At 36.5% G+C, this 26,532-nt stretch overlaps 1 protein-coding gene across 11 annotated transcripts in view; it reads left to right on the top strand.

Annotated features, from left to right (window-relative positions):
• The first annotated feature begins 317 nt into the window (after positions 1-317).
• zbbx (zinc finger, B-box domain containing) overlaps positions 318-26,532 on the top strand; it is a 165,714-nt gene continuing 139,499 nt past the window's right edge. For 10 of the 11 annotated variants that reach the window (XR_009267034.1, XR_009267033.1, XR_009267029.1 and 7 more), the window contains exons 1-9: positions 318-400; positions 1,074-1,190; positions 1,452-1,565; positions 8,093-8,174; positions 8,397-8,448; positions 9,557-9,675; positions 16,241-16,336; positions 20,977-21,165; positions 25,094-25,247. Coding sequence is in view for 2 of the 11 variants with exons in the window: in XM_058751858.1 (XP_058607841.1) it covers positions 1,129-1,190; positions 1,452-1,565; positions 8,093-8,174; positions 8,397-8,448; positions 9,557-9,675; positions 16,241-16,336; positions 20,977-21,165; positions 25,094-25,247 (868 nt within the window). In the remaining 9 variants the exon portion in view is untranslated. Of the gene's footprint in view, positions 401-1,073; positions 1,191-1,451; positions 1,566-8,092; positions 8,175-8,396; positions 8,449-9,556; positions 9,676-16,240; positions 16,337-20,976; positions 21,166-25,093; positions 25,248-26,532 lie in introns of those variants that run through there. The other variant, XR_009267037.1, reaches the window with a different exon arrangement.

The following is a 26,532-nucleotide window of genomic DNA, read 5'->3' as shown; positions in this document are numbered from 1 at the left end:
CATCTCACTGGTTTTGTAGTCCAGGGTCACATACTGTATATACTTATTAATTTTTCCCAATTTCATCCCACCAAAAGTAAATTACGAGTTCATTAATAATAATAATAATAATAATAATAATACCGGTAATAATAATAATAATTATTATTATATTTATTATTGTTGTTGTTATATTATTATTATTAATATTATTATTATTATATACTACTACTACTACTACTACTAATACTAATTATTATTATTACCGTCGCTGTTTCTGTTGCTCTTTGTCATAGACTCTTGTTGTTGAAATCAGTCAGGTCACTGCACGAGCACGTGTGCATGCTACTGACAAACTATCGCGAGACACGTTGCTATAACGACAGATGTACACAGTTTCCACAAGCGGTCCGGTGTTGATGTAAGTAGCCTACATTTAAAAACCTGAGCCATTTTGGTAAAGTATTGTTGATAAAGTATGTTTTAGATTCGGAAAATAAATACAATTAGTGCCTTTTAACAGCCCTCGCCTTTGTTTCTTAGAATTATTCTAACTTAACGCCTAAATGTGCAGGAAGCAAGACTAATGAGGATATATTTGGCAGGTTTCTCTCTTTTATCTGCCTTTTCTTTCATCTTGGTACATAAATAGTGAGGAATTATGATAATACCATATTTTAGATTCGTACCATGGTAGTACCGTCGTATTCTTTGACGTACCTTTGAGTATCTTGCAAATACCATGGTATTTTATGTCAAATGTACACATTACATTGGTAGCATGGTTCTTTGGCATTGAACCATGGTGGTACCTTGGTTTTCTTCGACATATATTTGAGTACCATGCAAATGCCATGGTATTTTATGTCCAAATGTGTGCAATAACAAAATGTAAGTACATTGGAGTACCATGAAAATACCATGGTATATACCTAAATATGCTAATCATTCAGTCCCACGATCTTATAACATTGCTGCACCATGTCTTTTTTGTAAAACTTTGCTGCTGTTATTAATTTCATTGTTCTCTTTGTAGGTTAATTCAGTGAATTTTGTGTGCTGTGCGTTTCTCACTCAGAACTCTATTTTCTCAGGACACTTCAGTGGAAATTACAGCCTGTGAAGCTTACAGTCTGATCAGAGAGCACCATGAATTTAAACAACTTTGTGGTACTTCCCAGCAAGCCCAAGTCAATGAAGTTAAATGTCAGGTTTGAACAGTCTGTTCCCTTGAGTTTCTTTTCACGCTTCAGATTTTTCACATTATTAGCATGTTACACGTTGCGTTTGCAAATGGTGGCGTGCCAAATGTTTAGAGTAGTCAATTCATTTAAGCAGAATAACATGATTTTATGTATTGTGTTCAATGAATGTTATAAGCAGAGTGACACTAATAAAACAGGAGAAAGTCAAAGTCTACAGAGTAAACATGTAGCATGTAAAAAGTATATTTATGTGTATTTTTCCCCCAGGAATCTCCGGGAACTGCGTATGGAAACAGTGCAGCTGGATCAACATGCCAAGGAGATGGAGAGCAGACTGGAGGAGCTCAGACAGCGTATGAACCAGGAGAAAGAGGAGAGGGAGTGAGTAAAATAGGGAAGGGAGGGACAGCTTGTTGAATTAATGAATGAATGAGTGAGTAGATGAATAAATTAACGAGCCAAACAATGACTGTGACAGAGAGCGCTGAGATAAAAGAGGAAATGTAAACAATGAAACGGCAATGAATAAAATGAAAAACGTAGGATAAGATAGCAAGTGTAAGAAAGAGAATGAGAGACTGTGAGGGTAGTTGTGGAGGCAAAGACAGAAGAACTTCAACAAATAATTCATCCAAAATTAATATTCTGTCCGTGTTTTTTCACCCTTCCAAAACCTGCATGCAACCTGTATTTTTTTTTTCTTGAGTTTTTCCCCATTCTATGACAGTTTACAGTGGCTATGGCTGTCAAACTCCAAAAAACAACAACAAAAAATCTCCATAAAAGTAGTCCGTATCACACATTTACATTCATTTATTTGGCAGACTTTTCTCCAGAGTGACTAACGTTGCATTGAAGGCCCTACTTTCTAAGTTGTAACTCAAAAATAAGATGTCATTTTAAAGTTATGCATATTTATTTTTAAATATGAACTTGAACAGCAAAAATCACGTTGGATCTGATATTTTCATTTCCTATTTGAATCACTTTTATACTTTGTAAATGTGACTTTGTAAATATACATTAATATGACTTGACATTCCTCATAGAAATGCCAATGTCAGTCAAACCCAGTGCATATGTGTTTTCTCAAGGGTGTGGGTCACCTAAGTGCAGTGCCCTGCAGAAACACACTGACATATAGTTAAAGGTCACCAAAGACAACCTAAAGTTCTGAAAGACACCATCTGCATTGAGTTTCCGACTACTACACATCCATACAGTTCTGTTCTGTCCCTTAGAATTTCTGTTCCTTTCAAAATTTGCTGAAAAATTTACTCACCCTCAGGCCAGATGTAGATATAGATGAATTTGTTTCTTCATGGGAACAGATTTGAAGAAATTTAGGATTCCATCACTATGTTCACAATGGGTCCACTGCAAAGAAAGAATGCCAAATGCGAGACCAAGCAGCTGATAAAAACATCACAATAATCCACAAGTAATTCACATGACTCCAGGCCATCTATTAACATCTTGTGAAAAGCTGCATGTTTTTAAGAAACAAATTCACCATTAAGACATTTTTACCTTCAAACCATTACTTCCAGCTAAAATTCCTTTATCCATGATATTGCTTTTTCCAGTAAATAAATTAATCTCATCTGAATCAGGCGAGAAATATGCACAGATCAAGCATTATTCATAAACGAAAAGTTCCGGAACAATTCTAAACAAGGTTTTCAGTGGATTTTTATGTGAGAGGACAACATGGGATGGATTTTTCTTTTTTTTCTTTTGGAAAGAAGAAGTGGTTTAAAGTTAAAAATGCCTTAATGATGGATTTGTTTCTTACACACTTGCAGCTTTTCACTTCACAAGACATTAAATAATGGACTGGAGTCATGTGGATTACATGTAAATTATTGTGATGTTTTTATCAGCTGTTTGGACTCTTATTCTGACGGCACCCATTCACTGCAGAGGGTCTATGGTGAGCAAGTGATGTAATGCTAAATTTATTCAAATCTGTTGAAGAAACAACCTCACATCTTGGATGGCCTGGGGGTGTCAATTTTCAGAAGACTGTCATTTTTGGGTGAATAATTCTTTTAAGATCAGTTGCTGATATGGTTACATTTAAAACTTTGTGCGAACAACAGCCGACTTGTGGTGTGAACGTACCCTTTGGCACTTCAGATAACATGAGAGGAAAAGGCATGCGAGTATGTAGCCAAGGTAGAGAAGAATTGGAAATGGAGTGACAGAGGTGCCATTAGCTTTAAAATCTGATCGTCACATGGAGTATGCAGCTCCTGCAGGTAATCTCGGGTGATGGGTTGACTTCAGAGTGATCTGGTGTGATGGAATCAGCATAGCCATCGAGTGGAAGGAAATTGAGTCATCTCGGCTCCAGCAGCTCCGCTCTCACTGCACCGCCATGCTTGTCTTCCCATTTCTCCCAAACAAATTAAGATTAAGTGGGACCCTATGCCAAAACGAGGAAGGCAGGAAATTAGTTTTCTGTCAAAATAAAAGAATAGGAAAAAATAACATCAGTAGTTATTAATTTGACGTCTCTCTCTCTCTTTCTCTTCCCGGCCCGGCCCCTTTCCTTCAGCTCTTCATTAATAACACTCAAATGTGACCTGTGTAGGTCCACCTCATGAATTTATAGTGGCGGCCGTTTTAGGCTTACATATAAGCTCATAACTCAACTGGGGAGGGAAACACTACGGTAGTGGGGTAGATGCAGTGAATGCATCATATTCCCATATATACTTCCGAACAAATGCAAACATATACATGCAATGGGGTCAGGATGAATTATGTTGAGATAGCATGAAGAATGAATTTATCCATAATTTAACATATTTGTCCCTGGAAAGCTGATATATCAGTGAGGCGGAAAGCCAATCGGAGACAATAGCTTGAAGCTATTCCTGTGATTTCTTCATGGGGATGGACGGCACCAATTGCACCTGTATCAATAACATAAGGCAGCACTTTGCGATAATCAGATGAATGAATGCAGGGAGAATGCAGCTCTAGACAAGATGTCTGCGAGATCTGGGCCACGTACCGGAACTGTCATATTAAGGAATGTAAGCGGTACCATATCTAAATTACGATTGCCTCCATACGGACGTTTTTAAATAAAACTGTTTTAGATTAGCTCTTATCGGCGACCATTAATCAAAGCAGAACTTCTGTTGTGGGTGCCGTGCTGGGAATGGTTGATGTTATCTTCCTTCATGCTCAACCTGCTCGCTGTTTATTGTAGCGAAGGCAGAGGACTAAAGGGCCACAGGTGAATACATAAGAGTAGATGAGAGCCGATGGGCTCTGGTCTTATGCTCTGCGGTGGGTGAATAAACTGTACTCACAAAGTGGAGCGCTGAAACAAACTTGTAGTTTCTTTACATACTTTGCTGTTGCTTGTCCCTACAGAGCTGTACAATCATACACTAGTACAGTTGAAAATCTTGGGGTCAATAATTAATAATAATTAATTAATTCAAAATTAATACTTTTATTCTGTTATGACACATTAAATTGGTAAAAAGAGAAAGTAAAAACTTGTATAATGTTAGAAACAATTTTGACTAAATGCTGTTCTTTTAAACTAATTTTCAGTAGTCCTGAAAATAATGAATCACAGTTTCTACAAAAATATTAAGCAGAACAGCCATTTTCAATATTCATATTAAGAAGAAATCAGCAAATCAGTATATTAGAATGATTTCTGAAGGACCATGTGACACTGAAGACTGGAGTAATGATGCTGAATAAATTACATTTTATAATATATTAAAACAGAAAACTATGGAAGCCCATTTCTGCCACAGAATTAATTAAAAAGGTAATTGTAACTTTTTATCTCACAATTCAGACTTTTTTCTCAGAAACATAATCTCGGAATAGTGAGATATAAACGTGCAATTCTGAGAAAAAAGTCAGAATTCTAAGAATTTAGTTTACATCTCGCAATTATGACTTTTTTTCTCTGAATTATAAGTTTACATTTCACAAATCTGTTGTGTTTTTTTTTTTTTAATGAAAAAAGATAATTGCGAATTTTTATCTCGCAATTATGACTTTTTTCCCTCAGAATTGTAAGTTAATAACTTGCAATTCTCCATTTATGTATTGCAGTTCTGAGTTTATATCTTGGAATTCTGGATGAAATTTTTAATGATGAACAAAAAGGTTACAGCATTATGAGCTAAAAAGTTGCAAATACCTTTTTTTTTTTTTTTTTTTCATATTTGTATGTGGCCGAAACAAGCTTCCATAGAAAACATTTATTTTAAATTGTAAAAATATCCATAAATAGTTGATTAAAATGGGACTATTTTGCCAACATTTTGTGTATTTTATGCTTATTAAATTATGTTGTTATATTAAATTATGTTTATATGGAAGCCTGTTTCCACCACTGAATACATTTTTTTAAAAAGGTTATTGCTTTTTATCTCACAATTCTCACTTTTTTCACAGAATTGTGAGATATAAACTCGCAATTGCGAGTTATAAAGTCAGAATAATGATTTATAAAGTCACAATTGCGAGTTATAAAGTCAGAATAATGATTTATAAAGTCACAATTGCGAGTTATAAAGTCAGAATAATGATTTATAAAGTCACAATTGTGAGTTATAAAGTCAGAATTACGATTTATAAAGTCACAATTGCGAGAAAAAAACTCGCAACTCTGACTTTTTTTTCCTTCGCGAGAAAAAAGAAAAAAAAAGTCAGAATTGTGAGATAAAAAGGTCGCAACGACCTTTTAAATTTTTTATTCAGTGGCGGAAACGGGCTTATGTATGTTTAAATGGTTAACTTATTAAATTATAATTTTTCCAAGTTAATTTATTGAGAAGACTTGAACTTCCCGAGGCCGTTTTTATAATTCTGAAATCTGATTTAACACCAGGTTAAATGTGCAGTAGTGTAATCTTTCACCTGTCCCACCGCTGCCACATGATGAACTCGAGTAGCAGAAGAGTCTGATGTCTGTGACCCTGACAGGAGATAAGTGTTTGTCTTGTTGGTTGGCACTCAGTGTGCGCACGATGGTAATCCGCCAGTTGTTAGCACAACTGCCACGTTGCCTGTGCGTTTCCCCATAATGCTGACAGGCAGGCTTGAGCGCGGTTAATCCCCATCCCAAACGCCCGTCTCCATCAGACTGATAAAGGCCAGCACATAAACAGCCCTTAATGAGAGTGGACAGCATGCAGAGGAAGTGTCCTCTCTCCCTGCTGGCCCCTTCCAAAGTCTCTGACTTTCTCACTCTTTTATAATATGAGATTTTAGTGGAGCTGCTGAGCTGTTTATTTTTAGTTTGATCTATTCATGACTTTGCCTATTGCTTATACTTATGGTTAGATATTTAAACAAATTCCCTAACCCTAAGTATTAAAGTAGTACTTTTCTGAGTGATTAGATTTATTATTTTTGCCTGGCAGAAGATAACATTCTGTTAAATATATATGTATATATTTTGGTTTGATTTTTTTTTAAAGAAAATTGTATATATTTGGATTGATTCTTTTTAAAGAAAATAATAATTTGAATCAGCAACAGATGGATTAAATTGATCAAAAGTGACAGTAAACCTATTATTGGTTTAATAATAGGTTGTTACTATATAATTTTGAATAAATGCTGTTCTTTTGAACTTTCTATTAATCGAAATCCTGAAAAAATGTATCATGGTTTCCACAAAAATATTAAAGAAATGTTAAGAAATTTTTTCTTGAGCAGCAAATCAGCATATAAAAATGATTTCTGAAGGATCATGTGACACTGAAGACTGAAGTAATGATGCTGAAAATTCAGTTTTGTATCACAGGAATAAATGACATTTTAATATATATTCAATGAGAAAATAATTATTTTAAATTCTAATATTTAACAATATTAGTGTTTTAGTGTATATTTAATCAAATAAATGCAGATTTTGTGGGTATGAAAGACTTCAAAAACATCAAAAACTCCTACCAACCATGAACATTTGAACAAAATAACAAATAACTTTGCTATAGCACTCTAATTCTAGAATAATTTTCCATTTTAAGTGTGGCTTAAATGTCTAGATACTTTTGGGGCCACTTTATAATTTTGGCTTGATTTACCCTAGCATTTAAATAACTTTCACTGTCATGCCCCACAGCAAGACACTTAACCTTAAGATGGTTCCAAAGGCGCTGTCTCTAATTAGTATACGGTAAGTTGCTTTGACAAATTAATAAATTAGTAATTAGTAAAAACTCAAATATGAGTGCGTGCCCTGCTTCCTCTGAGCATGTGAACCTGGCTTTATATGATGTGAGCTGAAGTGGTAAAGTCACATGACCTGTCACCAACTACACATTCCTCTGGGATTTTGGTATGAAAACAGTCTCATTCCTGATTTATTTATTTTTTTTTAGAATTTTTCAGGCGGTCATCCAAACAGTTTTACTACTGACATAAGATAAAGAGACATTTCAAGAGCACGGTTACCTCTTTACTTCATGTGAAATTATATCGTTCAGGCAGACACACATAACGTACATTTCCATCCTTTGAACACACTCAGGCTTGCGGCTCTACGCCAACATGGCAGCCCACTCTAAACAAACGGCTTCCTCCGCAATCACGCCGTGAATTATTTAGACTGTTGATTTGATGTGGCAACCAAAACAACAAATCAGAAAACAAATGAAGTCGACCTCCGTCTGTGTATCTATATGAATTATGTAGGGCAAAAGCTTTCATGTGCTGTTTGTGTTTGTTTTCCACTATTTGATATGTGCTTAATTAAAAGTTAACCATGAGTCATGCACTAGATTTTAATACTTAGTGTTTGGTTTTTTAAAAAAAGTAATAGTACGTTCTCCAAATGATTCACACCATTGGCCATTACAACTAGTTGCATTTCTGAGCTGAACTGAGCAACTTTCTGTGATATTTCCTCGCAGGAAGATGGGAGCTTCTCACTGGCGTTCAGCACAGCCAGGGATTCAGAGCGTCAAGACGAACAAGGAGAACGCACCTCACAGAGTAAGAGTTTTCTTACCAGACATCATAATTTCATTCTCAAACACAAATAAAGTGAGCCTGTCTATCTGTTTAAAATGTCCTGTCTCAATCAGGCCGACTTCCCCTTCATTCATGCCAGGGATGGTCCAAAACCTTGGACACACTTTCTAGAATTAACTGCATGAACGGTTCACCGGTGGTTTTGGTGATAATGTGGTGTTTGAAATATGTTGTTTTGGGCAGCTCTCTCCAGGCAAGATGAAGATTAGAGTGCTGAAGGACGAGCATGTGCCAGGTGGGTGGACTGGAATCTGAAATATGTTTTGCCTGGTTTGTTTTGAACTCCTTTTTTCCTCACATTCGACACTAGTATAGCAAAGTCTTAGCTTTATAACCCCTCTTTTCCTGTTAGCATAATTAAGGCATCACATGATCCGTATCTGTCACAGAAAAAGTAATTTTCTTGATCAATTTTTTTTACTTATTTTCCAGTAAACATCCTTATAATGAGATAAATGTACTTGAGAAGCAACACACCAAGTAAGATAATATTTGTTTTCAGAGAACATCTATTGAATGATTATTATTATTTTTTTTTTTTTACCCCATTGGCAAATTGTTCTATTTTTAATTAGAAATTAGACAAACTATAGTGAGATTTGTCCATTGATTTGTCCAAGAAAAAAACACTAGTTGCTAATGTGGTAAGAAAAATATCTAAATTTAAAATTCATTCTCGGAAAACAAGAAAGAAATAAAGATAACAATAATGATCTTTTGCAAGGTGAAAAAAGTACTACAAGTGAAATATCAATTATAAATGTACTTTATTCAGTACTGCAAAGTTTTGATAAAAATGGCTCCTTCTATTAAAAAAAAAAAAAACTGGCTATTTTACCAAAGATTTATTTTTTAAAAATATTCATGCAGGGTTTTGTGTTCCCCAGATTTAGATGGCAGATAATAAACACATAAAAGAAGGGTGAAGGTACACACATCCAAAAATGTCTTAACCAGGTGCAAGATCAAAAAATATCGTCAAAAAAGTGGAAAAAACACATGACAAAAGGTCCTGTGTTCCCAGAATTAAACTATTACAGTAGTCTAGATATGCTCCCATATTAAGTCATTATCTTCTAACGCATGCTATGGACCAGCTCTGTTGGAATCTACTGTGACTGTTAGTTGAGTCTCACAGGTTGAGTACTATTTGTGTGATGCACATAATGAACAGTTAAAAGAGTCGCTGCCGATGGGGAACATTCCTAATCAGTCAAATGATGTGAATCTCTCAAAAGGTACCGTCCTATGTAGGCAGTTGATAATGAGGTAGCTTACTAAATTGTGGAACAGAAATCATGTGTAGAGTTCTGAATTGTGTGTGTGTGTGTGTGTTTGTATAGCTGCAGCTGTACAGAAGCAGGTAATAGCGGAACCAGCCGCCAAGGTACATGGCACTAACAGGAAGCTCAACCTGAGGGGAAAAGTCTGTGGACAGTGTGAAGTTCAGCTGGCCGGACTGGTGAGTTTTCATCCGTTCTGTTATGTGAACAGAACTATTCTTAATTCCAAACTGTCCATCCCTTTTATTCATCATGCATCTTGTCTCAGGTATACACTACCCCTGAAAAGTTTGAGGTTGGTTTAATTTTTCAGTGTGTTTGAAACTCTCTATTGCTCATCAGTGTTGCATTTATTTGATCAAAAATACAGTAAAAACATTAATATTGTGAAAATGATTGCTGTTTAAAATAACTGTGTTTTTATTTGTTTGCATTCCTGTGACACAAAGCTGAATTTTCAGAATAATTTCTTCAGTCTTCAGTGTCACATTGTCCTTCAGAAATCATTCTAATATGCTGTTTTGCTGCTCATTAAACATTTCTTATTATTATCAATGTTGAAAACAGTTGTGCTGCTTAATATTTTTGTGGAAACCTTGAAACATTTTTGAATAGGAAGTTCAAAAGAATAGCATTTCTATCAACTCTCAGAAGATTTTAGCATGGTAATGTATATGACAATGTTAATGTATTTGGTCTTGGTGGAAGAGACCTGCTATGCTGCTGCTGCTAAATTGCTGCTTGTTATTGCTGTAGTTGTAGATTATTGCTGCTGCAAGCAAGTACAGGAACTTGCTACTGACAATGCATATGGTGATATAGTGCTGTGAGTATTTAAAGGGGTCATATGATGCGATTTCAAGTTTTCCTTTCTCTTTGGAGTGTTACAAGCTGTTTGTGTTACAAGCTGTAAGATCCCTGAAGTTGCAAAGACTAAAGTCTCAAAACCAAAGAGATATTCTTTATAAAAGACTCGACCACGCCCCCCTAAAACGGCTCATTCAAACACGCCCCCACATGTCTACGTCACGGTGTGGGGAGATGTATCATCACATCTCACAAAACACCGCCCAAACGTACACGCAAAGAAAGAGGGCGGGACTTTTATTCTTGCTGTAGTGTTGTAGCTGTCACCAGCGCCATATCCTGGAGACGCTGTGTTTCGTTGTGAAATGAAACTACTTTGTTTGGGCTTCCAAAAGAGGACACAACTAGAAATCAGTGGTTAAGTAAGTAATAATTGATGACGGGCCGTTGAATTATTACAAAAATAATGCAAACCCGAGGTGGTTACATTTATTTATTATTTTTCTCATAATTCAACGGACCGAAGTCAGTTATTCCGCTTATACTACGGTTGCCACACCTCAAGACATCGATCAGATGATATATTTCAAGGCATTCGTTCGGTTTTTCTACTTAAATCGCTGTTGTGAGTAGGATTATTTCTACCCCATCTCATCCAACACCTTCGTTGCAAATTCCAAAACGTCATTTTAAACCTAGTAACGGAGGCTTGAGCCGTTGATAACAGACAGTTAATACAGTTAATAACGAAGTTATGAGAGAGAGAGAGAGAGAGAGAGAGAGAGATTAACATTACCTCTGTGAGTCTGTGCGTCTCTCAGTAGTGTTCGGCAGCAATGTCTCTAGTTATAGTGAAACTTTAAGTTCATTTTCTTCACTAACAGTGCCGTGAGAAGTCATGTAGTTTTTAAGTTGTTAAACTGTGTTACTGATAGAATGGTCAGAGTAGCGCTAACAACATTAGCACTTATGTTGCGCTTAACGTGTGTGCAAACTGTCTGTGAGGGAGAGAGAGCGGGAGAGATAGAGTATGTGCTTTCCGTACATGATAAAACGTAATTTTGTGGCAAAAACCTGGACATGATCTGTCGTTTTTTATCCTTTTGTTTACTATATTTATTTGTTTGGCCAGTGTCGTTGTGGGTTTTGGTTCTTTTGCTGTAAGGACCTTTGAAATAACTCAAATAATTTGGCGAAGTGATATGGTCATGTAATGCGGTCAAGACCTGCCTGGAACTACGTTCGCCGTACGTTTCCCTGTGAATAATTGCACCCCTTAGAACATTCGTCAGCCAATCAGATTCGAGCATTCCACGGCCCCATAGTAAAAGTTGTATTTACAACACTGTTCCAGAACAGTTCAACCCAAATATTAGAGTGTGTGCAGCACATTTTACGCAGGACTATTTCCTGAAACTGGGAGTAGCCTGCCAGCTATGCTCAAAGACTGTTTCTGTAAAGTGGGGCAATTCCAACTTTGCAAGGACAGTCTGGCGCTTCTGACTCACAGCCTGTAAGTATGTTTTCATATTTAAAGAATTTGCCACTGACTATTCAAACGCGAGTTTTGAGCAGTGTAGAGCTTGTTGTTTGTCGTTTCTCTGATCACAAACGCAGACATGGTATTGTTTAGAAAAAGACCGTATAAGTCATTATAATCAGTAATTATGTCCCCACTGGATGCAACAAATGCCTTGTTTGTAATGGGTTTTATTGTTTTTGTCTCGCCACGCCGGGACACGGCATCACAATACGGTAAGGGGCGTAACATTTCCGTCTCACGCTTGAGGTATTTGGCCAATCACAACGCACTGGATAGCTGGTCAATCAGAGCATGCCTCGCTTCTCAGAATGATGAGCTTTGTAAAAATCGGCACGTTTCAGAAAGGCGGAGCATAGAGGAGCAACAAAAATGTACAGTATGTGGAAAATAATGTGTTTTTTGAACCTTAAACCGCATAAACACATTGCATTACACCAAATACACAAAATAATGTTATTTTTAACAACGTCATATGACCCCTTTAAGACATACTGTAGCAGATCTATACAGGTGGAGATGGGGAAGGTGGAGGGTTTCAGGAGCAACTCTGAAAGTTCACTGCAAAATGCTCAAGTGAACGCTAATCAGCCATTTAAATCTAAACATGAACCAATCAGCTTCTGCCAAGTTGTTTAAAGGTCCCATGGCATGAAAATTTCACTTTATGAGGTTTTTTAACATTAATGTGAGTTCCCCTAGCCTGCCTATGGTCCCCCAGTGGCTAGAAATGGCGATAGGTGTAAACCGAGCCCTGGGTATCCTGCTTCGCCTTTGAGAAAATGAAAGCTCAGATGGCCCAATCTGGAATCTTCCCTTTATGTCGTCATACGGGGAAAGGTTACCTCCCCTTTCTCTGCTTTGCCCGCCCATGAGAAAATGAGCTACTACAGTGCGAGGCGAGCGTAATATTTTTTTTCCTCGAGAGACATCATGGCTTGCAAACGAGCGAAGCATGATAGTTGCTCAGTGTTTGGATGTACAAATGGACAACGAAGTATTTTTTTCAGTTCCTTCATCCGAGTCTATGGCTAGCATTAGCTACATGATAATAACTGAAACAGCATACATAAACAAACCAACTAAAGTTCTATATCCAGACACAATATTTTAAACTAACCATTCGGAGACGTCCTGATAGCCGCTGAGTTGCAGCTTCTTCATCCGGTGCTTCTCCATCCGGATCAGATTCTGGGTCAAACTGAAAAGCTTGAATGACTGCATGTCTATGAGCCACTGCGATACATCCACTGTCAACATTAGCGCATGATAGCGCAAGCTAGTTAAGGCCACACCCCCACCCTCCACCTTGCCCCGCCTCTCTCGTCCTTAAAGCTACAGACACAGGAACGGCACGTCCTAAGGAAAGCTCTTTGTGGGACTGGCTCATAGTGGCTGAAATTCTGCACCAAGGCTGAATTTCAGGAAACAGACTTCAGATACAGTATTAGGGACCACTTAGGCCTATATGAAAGCATCCAAAAAGCAGCATGTCATGGGACCTTTAACGCTGGAAATATCATCATTTACGTTAAAGGGATAGTTCACCCAAAAATTTGGGTGAACTATCCCTTTAAGAACCCACCAGCCTGCGCCATCTAGTGTTTCATGAAAGAACTTGTCTTTACTGTCACTTGTGATCAATTTATGCATTCTTGCTGAATAAAAGCATGAATTGCTTTCCAAAAACGTTACTGAACCCTAACTTTTAAATTTTTTTGGTATGTGTGTTTCTGGGGAATCTAATCAGTATTTGCAGAAGTTTGCAAAGTTCAGGGTGGTTCAACTTTAAAAGACATGCAGTAGTTTTCTTTGAGCAACTTTGTAGCAAGTAAACAAGATATCCTTGAGAAACAGTATATTCCATTTTTTTCTGTGAACGTATCATTTCTGCACATAGAACCATTCATACAGATCTTTCTGCACAAGACTGCCATGACACTTCATTTATTATTTTTTTCCCACACTGCTCTATTATAGTGGTACAATGAACTTCATATAAACCCATCCCAAGTCAGACATATTGTTCAAGCGGTTTTCTCAACCAGACTAAGCTGCAGTGTGAACCAGACTTCATACCGATAGTCAAAGTCTAGCTCTTCAAGACTAAAGTGCATGACACAAGGGTTTGTTATCCTCCATCAGTTCGAATAAAAGAGTTCCCTTAGCTCCTGATGGTAAGATCCCACTTTTTACTTTGAGCTATGACTGGCAGCAGTAGATTGAACTGCTTCTAAATACAGTGCTGCAAATATATTCCTACTCATTCGACAGCAAAGACGACATGAACTGCAGATTCTGTAGTCCGGAAGCCCTCTTAAAAATCAGTTTGGGAAGAATGCCGCTGCTGTAATTTATTTCAGCGGTGTCGTGCTGAAATGAGACCTTTTTTTATGTGGCCATTAAAAGAGCCGGTAATGGGCACAGCTGTAGATTCACAGAGCAGCACTTTATTTACCCTTTTCTTTATTCACTGTGAGTGTGTGTGTGCATGTGTTTGTGTGGCTGTATTAAAGGGGACCCTGTCACCCTTGGGAGATTTGGGACTTTCATGCGCTGCTCGAGTGTGTGTGAGAGAGGGGACTTGAGTGCTTTGAGACAGACAGTCTCGAGGGGAAATGTACCTGTGGAATTTGCACATCGGCTTTTGGCTGTCAAAGACAGCAAGTGTGTTAAAGCGAATGTTCGGTGTGTGTGTCTGTCTCGATATATTTATGGATGTGTAGAGCCAAGTCTTCCTAAGGGTTTCCTCCGTGCTCACTCACACAACCCTAGAGGAAGCCACAGGAGCTAAAGTTAAGCTGAAAGCTGTTTTGTTCAGGATAGAATGTACTGTACTGTTTACCGCAAAATGCCTTGTATACACTGGATACTGCCTGCCTATTTAATTTTTAATAGCGTGTGAAATATACAGTACTTTCAGACTTTCTATATTGTACACAGAAATTGCTGATATCTCCAGTTTCTCATGACTGACTGACTTTTACAGCACTTCCAGTAGTCAGCTGAAAGTAAGCTAGAAACTATACATCCGCGAGCAGACTTCTTTATTCTGCTTCGTGAAATGACCTGTAAGTGTCTGTTATGAATGAAGAATAGTAAACATTTGGACAGATCTCATTTGAATGAGTTGGTGTTTACTACTTTAGATATACTACCTTTATGTTGTTTGTCTTCATCTGGCAGAAATATTATGAGTTGTATGCTAGAGTATGTTTCCATCTATTTTAATTTGCAAAACTATTTCAGACTATAGTCAGTGTTGTTTTAGTAGTAATATTTTGGATGAGCTTTCATTTTGTATATTTTCATTTTAGAAGTAATTTTTCATCTGCATAGTTCTTTTTATCTTAATTTCTTTTTATTTAAGTTTTAATCATTTTAGTACTTAAACCTATTTTCAGTCTGTAGTCAATCAGTTTTTCATCTAATATTTAGTTATAATTTTGTGTGCTTTGGTCATTTGTATTCATTTTATATATTTCTATTTAGTTTCCATTTATTTTTTTATTTAAGTTTTAGTACTTAAACTTATTTTATTTGGGTTAGTTGCCAAGCTACCAAGTTGTTTACATTCAAGATGTTCATCTAATGTTTATATTTTATTTTATTTCAGCCCTTTTTCAATTCAATTAATGTTTTAATTTTAGTTTTTGTTAACAATAACAACACTGACAATGGCATTCTGCATTGTTGTTGTTTAATGTTTAATTTTGTGGAAAATAAGTCTTAAGTTAAAATGGTCTGATAAGGAAAAAGGAAGCTTCTGGCTTATTTGTCATGCTGGTAGAAAAAGGTCAAATAGAGCACACTGCAGGGTTGGATACAGTATTGCATGCTTTGCATCCTCGTTTTGGCAAATGTCAGAGGCTAAAAGGATATTCATTGCAAACATACACCTACTGTGCAAAAATGGTCATATAGACTGAAGAAATATTATTCCAAACCTATCCAAAGTCTGTTCTTAGAAATACAAACTCTTCCAAGCATCATGCATCTCTCAAGCTGAAGTGCTGCATCATCATACAGAGAAAACATGCAGACGTTCAGACCGAATTAATCAAGACAGCAGGCTGGATTCATTTACAAGTGGCTCTTCAGCTGCGGCTTTGATAGACCTTCCTTTAAATTCCTGTGCTGATATGCCGTCTGTCTTTCTACCCATCTGTCCATCAAACGGGCTCTCATATCGCCCTCCACACTCATTTACAATCGGTAACAAAATAATGAGCTCCCTTAAGATATGTGCAACTCCCTTCTCTCCATTTTAATATGTATCGTGTTGAGCAAAAAGTGCAAGATATTTAAATATATATTGCTGATATTAAAGTTTTTGGTGTGAATATGCCTTGCTGTACGCATGCTTAGTTTATTTAATTGTTTTTGATCTGTTTCAGATGTGTGCGGAATGCGGAGAGGATTATTGTGTGGGCTGCTTCGTCAGATTCCACCAGAAGGGGGCACTGAAGCGCCATCGTATGGTTCCCATACAGGTGAGGAGGTGTTCTGACAACCTCCGTCCATCCTACACAAACACACACACACCTACACACGCCTGCAGCAGCACCAGGCACAAACCTCCAGATTCAGTCTTCCTCCTCCATGCCGTTTCTCAGAAACGCAGAGCGCTGGTCACCATTAGTGGACAATCTGCTCACTCTAACCCAACTCTGATTACACACACCTGTTCCCAGGTTAGAGAGCAGCCACACAAACAGTGTTCACACACATTCGCTCCCGTCAGCTGGAGTTTGTTTTAGAGACTTGAGTGGCCCCGTGGTGAGGTGTTTGATTGAAGCCTTTATCAGACGGTCAACACATCCGTCATCGCACCGGATCGGACCATCAGTGAGTGAGGAGGGGGTTCTGTAGGGACCATTACACTCCTGTTGGCAGTCTTTGGAGTCACATTCTCTGCTGAGAAGTCTTTGTGACATTTTGGATTTTGATCCCTTCTTCACTGTAATATACATATGTATATATGTATGTGTATATATATATATATATATATATATATTGTCTGACCCCTCTTCTCAAATAGCCACATGATTTGAGGTTTCATTCACATTCAGGATGGGTTAGTGCTTTTTAATAGGGATTTTCAATGAGTAATACATGCTTGCCTTAGCCAATACTACAAATAAGCAGCATGATATTTTTTGTTTAATTCATTTCTCTTTATTCCCATTAAATTAACTGTGTGTATGTAAAAATAACTTTGCCATTAAATTACCTTTTAGCTTTATGTGATTTTACTATTATAGTATCACTCTGAACTACAGTCACTTAATTGGTAACGAAATGAAGGTTGACACTAATTACTCTACCTTCTGTTCCTAACTATGTGCAACCGTAATTAGTACATTTCTCCCTAGAAAAGAAAACCATATACAGTACTGGTCAAAAGAATCATTAAGATTTTTTTAGTGTTTTTGATTAACTTTCTCTTATGCTCATCAAGGCTGCATTTACAGTAAAAACAGTATTTTTTTTTTTAATCTTTTGCAACATGATAAATGTCTTTACCATCACTTTTGATCAATTCAGTGCACCATTGCTGAATAAAAGTGTTCTTACTTACCCTAAACATTTCAAGTCAGCATATTAGAATGATTTCAGATGGATTTCAGCTTTGCATCACAGGAATAAATTACATTTTAAAATACATCACAATAGAAAACAGTTATTTTGAATTCTAATAATATTTCACATTGTTCCTGATTTTACTGTATTTTTAATCAAATAAATACAGCCTTGGTGAGCAAAAGAGACTTCTTCCAAAAACATTAAAAATGATTACAAACTTAACTATTTTGGTTTTCTGATATTTAGCTTTGCATTTATATAGTAAGATGCATTTTTAATCGTTTAAGCCACATTTTAACTTGACCCTCAGGGTCATTCAGACTGCGTTGAGTCAACTGGGAGAAATCAGCTCATTATGGCGTCCATCACAAGCTTAGCGCTAACCCCAGGGCATACAGGGAGCATACCTCTCCATGACCCCATGACCAAAAGCACTCCACATAGGCATACAAATATGTTTAGGCATCATCATGTGTGTGTCAGTGTTGGTCGTAGTGTTTGAGGTGCTCCAATTATTGCATACTACAGGTATGCTGAGGCTCTTCTTCTGAGAACATGACCTTGGGCGACCCACATAAACCTTTCACATCTGTGCTCATGTTTACATCTCATCACGCAGCATTAGGCAGCACATGTGCACCACCAAACTTCCTTCTGCCCTGTGTGATGCTCACCCTGCACTGCCGCATGCAGAAATCCGTTAAAGTAGTTACACAAACACAAGTAAACAAGTCCAGATGGAGGACAAACAGAAGAACCCATAGGCTCTATTCATAAACCCATTGAGCTTTCTCGCTGTCTAAAAGTATAGTTTCTAGGAAAAAAAAGAAAAAGAAAGAAAATTCTGTCATTGTTTACTCACTACTCACCAAGTTATTCCAAACCTGTAACAGTTTCTTTCTTCTGTTGAAAAGATATTTTGAAGAATGTTGGTAACCAAACAGTTGAGGGTAGCCATTGACTATTTTCTTGGTTTGATTACTTGGTTGGTTTGATTACCAACATTCTTCTTTTGTGTTTAACGGAACAACTTTAATGGAACAATGGTGAGTAAATGATGAAGTTTTTGGGTGAACTATCCCCTTAATATTTTAAATTAGCGTTTATTTTTTATTTAGAATGTATTTATTTTTATTAATAAATGTATTAATTTATTTTTTTAGCATTAGTTTTACCGATTTAGTACTTCAGCTTGTTAAACTAGGATGTGGTTTTTCATTTAATTTAATTTTTTTAATTTATTATCAGCTCTATTTCAATTACCAAAAATGATTTTAAATAGTTAACAATTACAACATTGTCCGCATAGGCATCTGTCTTCTAAGCGTCCAAGCATCTAAACTTAAATGAAACTGAAAAAACCGAAGTAGTCACTTATTTAGAACATTTTACGTCAGCTGCATCTTACAATTGATTCCAATAGAATTTGGTGTTGGTTAATCTAACGACATAGTACTCTAATATGAATAAATGCATACCAACTTCTAACCATTTTTGCTATCAGTGCGGACAGAAAAATTACTTGTTTCTAGAAACTTGTGTTATGCCTGTTTAGGTCACAGTGAGGTAAAATGCTATAACATCATAATATTACTATAATTACTATACTATTAACTATAATAAGAGTTTCTTTTCTCGCCATATTGCTTTTATTTTTTCACTTTGCAATGCATCGCATTGCAGTGCATTCTGGAATTACCTAAGAATTAGTGTGGCCAAAAACAAGGTATCTTAGAGATGTTTTTGGATCCGTTTTCTCATTGGGAGCTTGATCGTGATACCCTAAAATGCTGCCTAAGAAGATGCACTGAGTGAAAGAGAGAGCAGTCACAACTTTGCGCTCTGCTTGAAGGGTGTGCGCAGTCTTGGCAAGCAACTGAGAATTGTATTTTACTACGCTCGGCTCTGATGCAGCTTTATGCATCCTAATCCTGTTTAATTTGCTTCCATGGGGAAAAAGGCAACAAATATTAATGTTTTTGTCCTCGGGTTTGTTCTTTAGAGTCTTGGTTTGTCTTCTTCTGTCTTTGACAAAGAAGCATTTCCCCATTTGCTTTTGATTCATTCTCTTTTATCTCTGTTTTCAAATTGCACACATCTCTTTTCCCTTTAATAGTTTCATATTGCTTTCTATTGTCTGCAAATCGAAATGCAGAGATAAACTAATTCATTTGCTAATGTTTACTGTAGTTTGGGTGCATAATAAAAATGTATTCACAAGACAGTCAAGGTCTTATCTGGTGAGGTAAGAGAAAGCGTCATTCAGCAGCCCTGACCACCATAATGGCTGCTAACAATGTTATCTTAAGGACATAATGTTATAAAGAGGAATTAGTCGACTGGCTACCGGTTATTGGGTGAATTATGTGATCTAATTAAGCTTTTCTTAATTGCTGTTATTCATTTGCACTTTTTATGGAGAGATTTGATAATGTTTGCAGTAATCAGTAATAAAAAGAGCAATAACCTGGTGTGAATATGATAAAATTAAAGAAACCCTGCCAAGCTACATGTAAGTAATGGGTTTTCTGGATTTTAGGTTTCGCAATGTATTGTCCTTTTGTAGTATGACATATTTCATGGTTGCTACTTTCAAAACGAAAAGTGCACTGTCATTTTTTTTTCAAAGTTGTAAATAAAGCAAATATTATTGGTGTATGTCATACAATAAAACACTATTTCAGTTTTTCTACTTTAAAATTTTATATTTAATTCAATGTGTTACTTGACATTTCTTTGCAATTGTTTCTGAAATTGTTAGAAATTACTGAGTAAAAATTGCTTCTACAGCATTTTTTCCCAGTGTGTGTACAGTGTCCTGTCCAACAGTGTCATTTTAGCGTTTTTAAGGTTTTTTTTTTAACATTTTTAATTAGTTTTTATTTCTTTATTTCCTGTTTTCATTTGAATTTTTGTTAGTTTCAGTAATTTTGTTGCGTTTTTGTTATTTGTATAATTTTTTAAATATGTATAGTTTTTTATTATATTTCAGTTGTTAAACTAGTTAACAGTTAAAAAGCTAAACTAAATAAAAATGTGCTGAAATAAAATAGTATTACGTTTTTTTTTATTTTATTTTAGTTTTATTAAAGTTAATTTTATTTCAAGTAACACTTTTTTAATGGTTTTAGTTTTAGTTTTAACCCAGGGGTTGCACGAGTTAGTGCACTCTCAGGGCTGGGTTGTGGCAGGAAGGGCAAGGGAGCAGGGAAATAAAGGGAGCAAGCCGAAGGAAGAGAGAGTTTGAGTTTTAACCCTGCTGCCCCATAGACTTGCCACAATGTCAATGCATTACTATTTACATGATTGTTTCTTGTTTCTATGAACTGACAGTTTAATTTTGCATTGGAACCAACAGTGTGCAACAGATGCGGTTGTAAAGCTTGTTTTGAACGCAGGACATCCATTTAATGATTTGGATGAATGCTTTACCTATAAAGAGTGTGCATTCATTCGGTTGCATCAGTACATTAGCCGAATCATTAACATGATTCATTTGTGCACTTTGAATTAAAGGTCTGATTGAAATCTATGCTTCGTCCTCCAGGCAGAGCTCCAGACCCCTGTCAGCACTCGGGATGTGTTGGGCCACCTCCAGCAGCAGGTAAGCGGCGAGGAGAATCAACATACACGAGGTGCATCCCACAAAGCCGCTGATGAAAGTGAAGCCACAGAGAAAAGATCAGCTCCTAGGAGCCTTCAGCCCATGTCTGATAACCAAATGCACCACACACAGGTGAGTCACTGATTGTTTTGGGTGGAACATTATGAGTCCTTATTATAAGGTGCATTACAAGACATAATTGAGGCATTAAAAGTACTTTTATAATGCGTTATAAATAAGGTGTTACTAGTACCTAAATGTCGCCTCAAGCTTTTTTCACTTCCAGTACTTCACAGTCTTTTATTTTATAAATTAAGAATGCAATGCAAACAAGATGATATATTGTGCGATAAAGAGCATTAGAACAAGACAAATAGTATATGTGACAAAAACAACAACAACAACAACAGACATTATGAGTATGAGTTTAGTGTTTTTGACAGAAGTTTCTTTTGCTGACTAAAGCTGGATTTATTTGATTAAAAATAGAGTAAAATAGTGGGAAAATAAACTTTGCTTGATGCCTTTATGTACAATGCTTTATAAAGGTATTCATGATGTAACTACTATGTACTTACATTTAAATTAATAATTTGATACAATGCAACTGATACTTTTGTGTACATACATGTTTTTACATTGTACTTATATTTTTAAAAATACCTATATGTAGTTACATCTGTAATTAATTTCTGTAATTACATTAATAATTACACTGTTGATCCATCCCTTACACCTTAACCCACCCTTAAACCTACTCATACCACCAAACCTGTCCCTAAACTTACCCGTATCCCACCTCAATAGCAGCAAACGTGTTTTGCAATACAATATGAACACAATAAGTACATTGTATTATTTTTTTGATGTAAGTACATAGTAGTTAAGGCCACCTAATATAAAGTGTGACCCAGTATGTTTTCATAAATAATTGTAACCAAAGTTAAAATACATTATATTTGCAGATTTGGTACATCTGAAATGTATTGTTTGTGATGTGTTTTAATGCATTACTTTTTCTGTGTAACAATGAATAGATAAATGAGGTCATTCAATAAGGTGCATTACAAGAAATTAATGCATTCAAAATACTTTCATGATGCATTATATATGAAGACTTCATAAGTAAAATTCGAATTTAAAATAAAGTTTTTGGTAACACTTTATTTTAAGGTGTCCATAATACAGAGTAATTACCTAGTTAAGTACTTAATAGTAGCAGTTGTACTTACATCAATCTAAATGTACTTACCATGTAACTAAGTTATGGAACAGCTATACTTACAGTTTGTAATTATGTAGATGTAATAGGCAGCTACTGTTACACATATGTAACAGACCGAATCTGTTACACAGCTTCTTATGTAACCAAAAGATTGTTACATATGTGTTGCAGACTTTATACAACGTAATTATAAATGTAAGTGCACAGACATAAGCTACTTAAAATAAAGTGTATCAAGATTGTACTTAAGTGTACTTCATGTGTGTCTATACTGTACACCTTATCCAGCTGCACCTTAGTTTGATTTAACCCACCAGTACACAGCTAAAATACATGTAATATCTTTCTAATTACATTAAAATTACATAATATTACACAGGCATAACCTACTTAAAATAAAGTGTATACAAAGATTGTACTTAAGTGTACAAGTAGCTGTGTAACAAGGCAAGGCAAGGCAAGGCAAGTTTATTTATATAGCACATTTCATACACTGTGGTAATTCAAAGTGCTTTACATAAAAGGAAGTGAAATAGTCATTAAAAATAAAAATAATAACAAGAAATTAAAAATACTAATAATCACAACAATAAAAACAAAGTGATTTAAAAATTGATTTAAAAAGAATTTAAAACATTTAAAAATAGAAAGTGATTATACATAGTGCAATCAGTTCGGACGTAGCACAGTGCTCACTCAACAAATGCACAGCTAAACAGATGAGTTTTGAGTCTGGATTTAAATGTGGCTAATGTTTTAGCACATCTGATCTCTTCTGGAAGCTGGTTCCAACTGCGGGCGGCATAATAGCTAAAAGTGGATTCCCCTTGTTTTGTGTGAACCCTTGGTGTTTCTAACTGACTCGATCCTAATGATCTGAGTGGTCTGTTAGGTTTATATTCAGTGAGCATAACTGCAATGTATTTAGGTCCTAGGCCATTTAGAGATTTATAAACGAGTAAAAGTACTTTAAAATCAATCCTAAATGTAACTGGAAGCCAGTGTAAGGACCTGAGGACTGGTGTGATATGCTCAGATTTTCTGGTTCTAGTCAGAATCCTGGCAGCAGCGTTCTGGATGAGCTACAGCTGTCTAATGGTCTTCTTTGGAAGGCCGGTGAGGAGACCATTACAATAATCCACCCTGCTGGTGATAAAGGCATGAACAAGTTTCTCCAAGTCTTGGCTGGAAACAAAACATCTAATTCTTGCAATGTTTTTGAGATGATAGTATGCTGATTTAGTTACTGCTTTGACATGACTACTAAAACTAAGGTCTGTCTCCAGAAACACCCCAAGATTTTTGACTTGGTTTTTAGTTGATTGACCCCTAGAGTCAAGGTATGCATTCACCTTGAGAACTTCATCTTTGTTTCCAAATGCAATGACTTCAGTTTTCTCCTTGTTTAACTGAAGTAAGTTCTGGCACATCCAACAGTTCATTTCATCAGTGCATTGGAAGAGGGAGTCAATGGGGCTGTAGTCATTTGGACATAAGGCTAGGTAAATCTGGGTATCATCAGCATAGCTGTGATAGGCAATTTGGTTCTTTCTCATTATTTGACTTAATGGGAGCATATACAGGCTAAACAAGAGTGGTGCAAGAATTGAGCCTTGTGGGACTCCGCATGTCATGGACGTCTACTTAGACTTATGCTCTCCTATACTCACATAATAACCTCTCCCTTCTAAGTATGACCTGAACCATTTGAGTACCATCCCAGAAAGCCCGACCCAGTTTTCCAGTCTCTCTAGAAGTATGTTATGATCAACGGTGTCAAACGCAGCACTAAGATCTAGTAGTACCAGAACTGATATTTTGCCTGAATCAGAATTGAAGCGAATATCATTTATTATCTTAATGTGTGCTGTCTCTGTGCTATGATGTGCTCGGAAACCAGATTGAAAATTGTCCAGGTATCCATTTGAGTTTAAGTAGTTGTTCAGCTGATTAAAAACTACCTTTTCAATAATCTTACCAATGAAAGGAAGATTTGATATTGGTCTATAGTTGCTCAACATTGTGTTATCAAGATTGCGCTTAGACTCGGTCTGTTACATATGTGTAACAGTATCTGCCTATTACATCTATATAATTACAAACTGTACAGGCTGTTTCATAACTTAGTTACATGGTAAGTACATGCAAGTACAACGGCTACTACTAAGTACTTAATTAAGCAATTACTCTGTATTATGGCACCTTAAAATAAAGTGTTACCAAGTTTTTTTTTTAAATGCAGTTTATTCCTGTGATGCAAAGCTGAATTTTCAGCATCATTACTCCAGTCTTCAGTGTCATGTGATCCTCCAGAAATCAGTTCCAATTATAATCAATGTTAAAAAAAACAACGTTTTTGTGCTGTTTCTTATTTTTGTGGAAACCGTGATACATTTGTTTCAGGATTCTTTTCGGGATTTTTCAAAAGAAGAGCATTTTTTAAAAATGATAAATCTTCGCAATTTTCAACAAGTACATTTTTAAATGCTTTGGACAAAATGAAGAGCAAAGGATGCGCATTAAGTGCCTGACTGATGTTTTATCAATGCATTTTATCATTCTTGTACTTCCACAGAGAATGATGGGAAATGTAGTGCTAAATATACATTTCTGGCCAGGTTTATCGCTGATTGATATCTCTCAGCCAGTGGCCCGTCTCTTTCTTATACTGTTTCTGGGTAGATTCAGTTTTATTTGTAAGTCGAAAGACTTGAACACGAAACTGCTCGCAACTTTCTGTAGAGTGTGGAAACTTGGCCATGTGCTCCATTTAATTTCATCTCCTCCTCTCACTCTCTCTGTCACTCTCATTGTGTTCTCCGTGTCTCGCCTCAGGTGTTGTTCGTGAATGACGGTGTTGACGTGGAGGATGAGGAGGCAGCTGAGGAAGAGGACAGCTCTCTGCTGAGAGGAGGCTTTGATGAAGAGGAGTCAGCCAGGTCCTTCCAGGAGGCTCTAAAAGAGTGGAGAGAGAGAGGACAGAGACCAGGTAACACACACACACATACGCATCTGAGTGTGTGTGGATGTGCTACAGTCAAACCGCGGTAATAAAGTGACATGCTGTCAGGTTCGTGTGAGCTGCCACGTATATTCTCTGGCAGGCTGTCAGAACACACACAAACAGTCTCTCATAAAGCACACTCATGTGTGGCACTGACTGAAATAACGCACGCCGCAAGTGTGACAGGGCCGCTGATTGGTTGCCAGGTAACTACATATATGCATGACAAACATGTGCTCGTTGACGCCGTGTGTGTGTGTGTGTTTCCAGGCGCTGCGTGCGGTTTGCAGAAATGCCTTCGTGATTTGACAACATATGACTCAATGAGTTTGAGAAACTGTTCTCAGAAACTTGAATAATGATGCCAGGTCACAAGAAATTCAATCTGTTAGGGATATTAGTCAAGAACAGCGGGATATTTGTTTGCTAAATGAGAGCAGACTTGAAGTTTCCATGCACTTGACTTCAGGATCTCCTTTAAGAGAATCACTGTACTCTGTTTGAAATCAAATACTAGCTTAGTGCATACAGTTAATTCTAAACCTACTATGGTAGGGGTGGCGAACTCCGGTCCTGGAGAGCCCTGCAGAGTTTTGCTTCAACCCTAATCAAACACACCTGATCAAGCTAATCAAGGTCTGAAGAATTACTAGAAAGCTACAAGCAGATGAGTTTTAATTAGGGCTGGAGCTGAACTCTGCAGTTCGCCACCGCTGTACTATGGTGTAGGAATAGTATATAATTTAGTGCACTTTATGCAGTGATAAATGTCACAACCTCACCACATCAGGGGAACTTGCAGTTAATTAGTGGCAGATTCACAATAAAGCTCATAGATTAATCAGATGTGAGCTTGATGCTAGACTTCATAAAAGGAAAAATGGGTGAGTAACTTAATTTTCTACTTTATTTTAAGGCAAATGCATTAATTTTAGTATTATTCATATTATATAATATTTCTACACTTATGATCAGAAGCAAATTAGTAAATGAGAGACAAGAAATGTCATGAGCTGGCTTTGATGTAACAGTCAGAATTAATCAAATTCATAGCTATCAATTCTCCCACATGATATTTGTAATCAAAATAATTTTATTTCATATGGACAGAGAACAAAGTGACTTGAGTGTGTCTGCAGCATGTCAATAGGAGCAATTTATTTTGATGCATTATGACGCACATCTCACATCCAGTGTAGACAGGGCGTTAAGTGAAATTTGATGATTTATTTATTTATTTATTCATTTTTCACCCCCCAATTTTTTATAA

The sequence above is a fragment of the Onychostoma macrolepis genome, chromosome 18 (assembly GCF_012432095.1).
Source record: "Onychostoma macrolepis isolate SWU-2019 chromosome 18, ASM1243209v1, whole genome shotgun sequence".
Taxonomy (NCBI): Eukaryota; Metazoa; Chordata; class Actinopteri; order Cypriniformes; family Cyprinidae; genus Onychostoma; species Onychostoma macrolepis.
The sequence above is the reverse complement of the archived record's forward strand: the minus strand, read 5'-3'. Positions and strand labels throughout refer to the sequence as shown.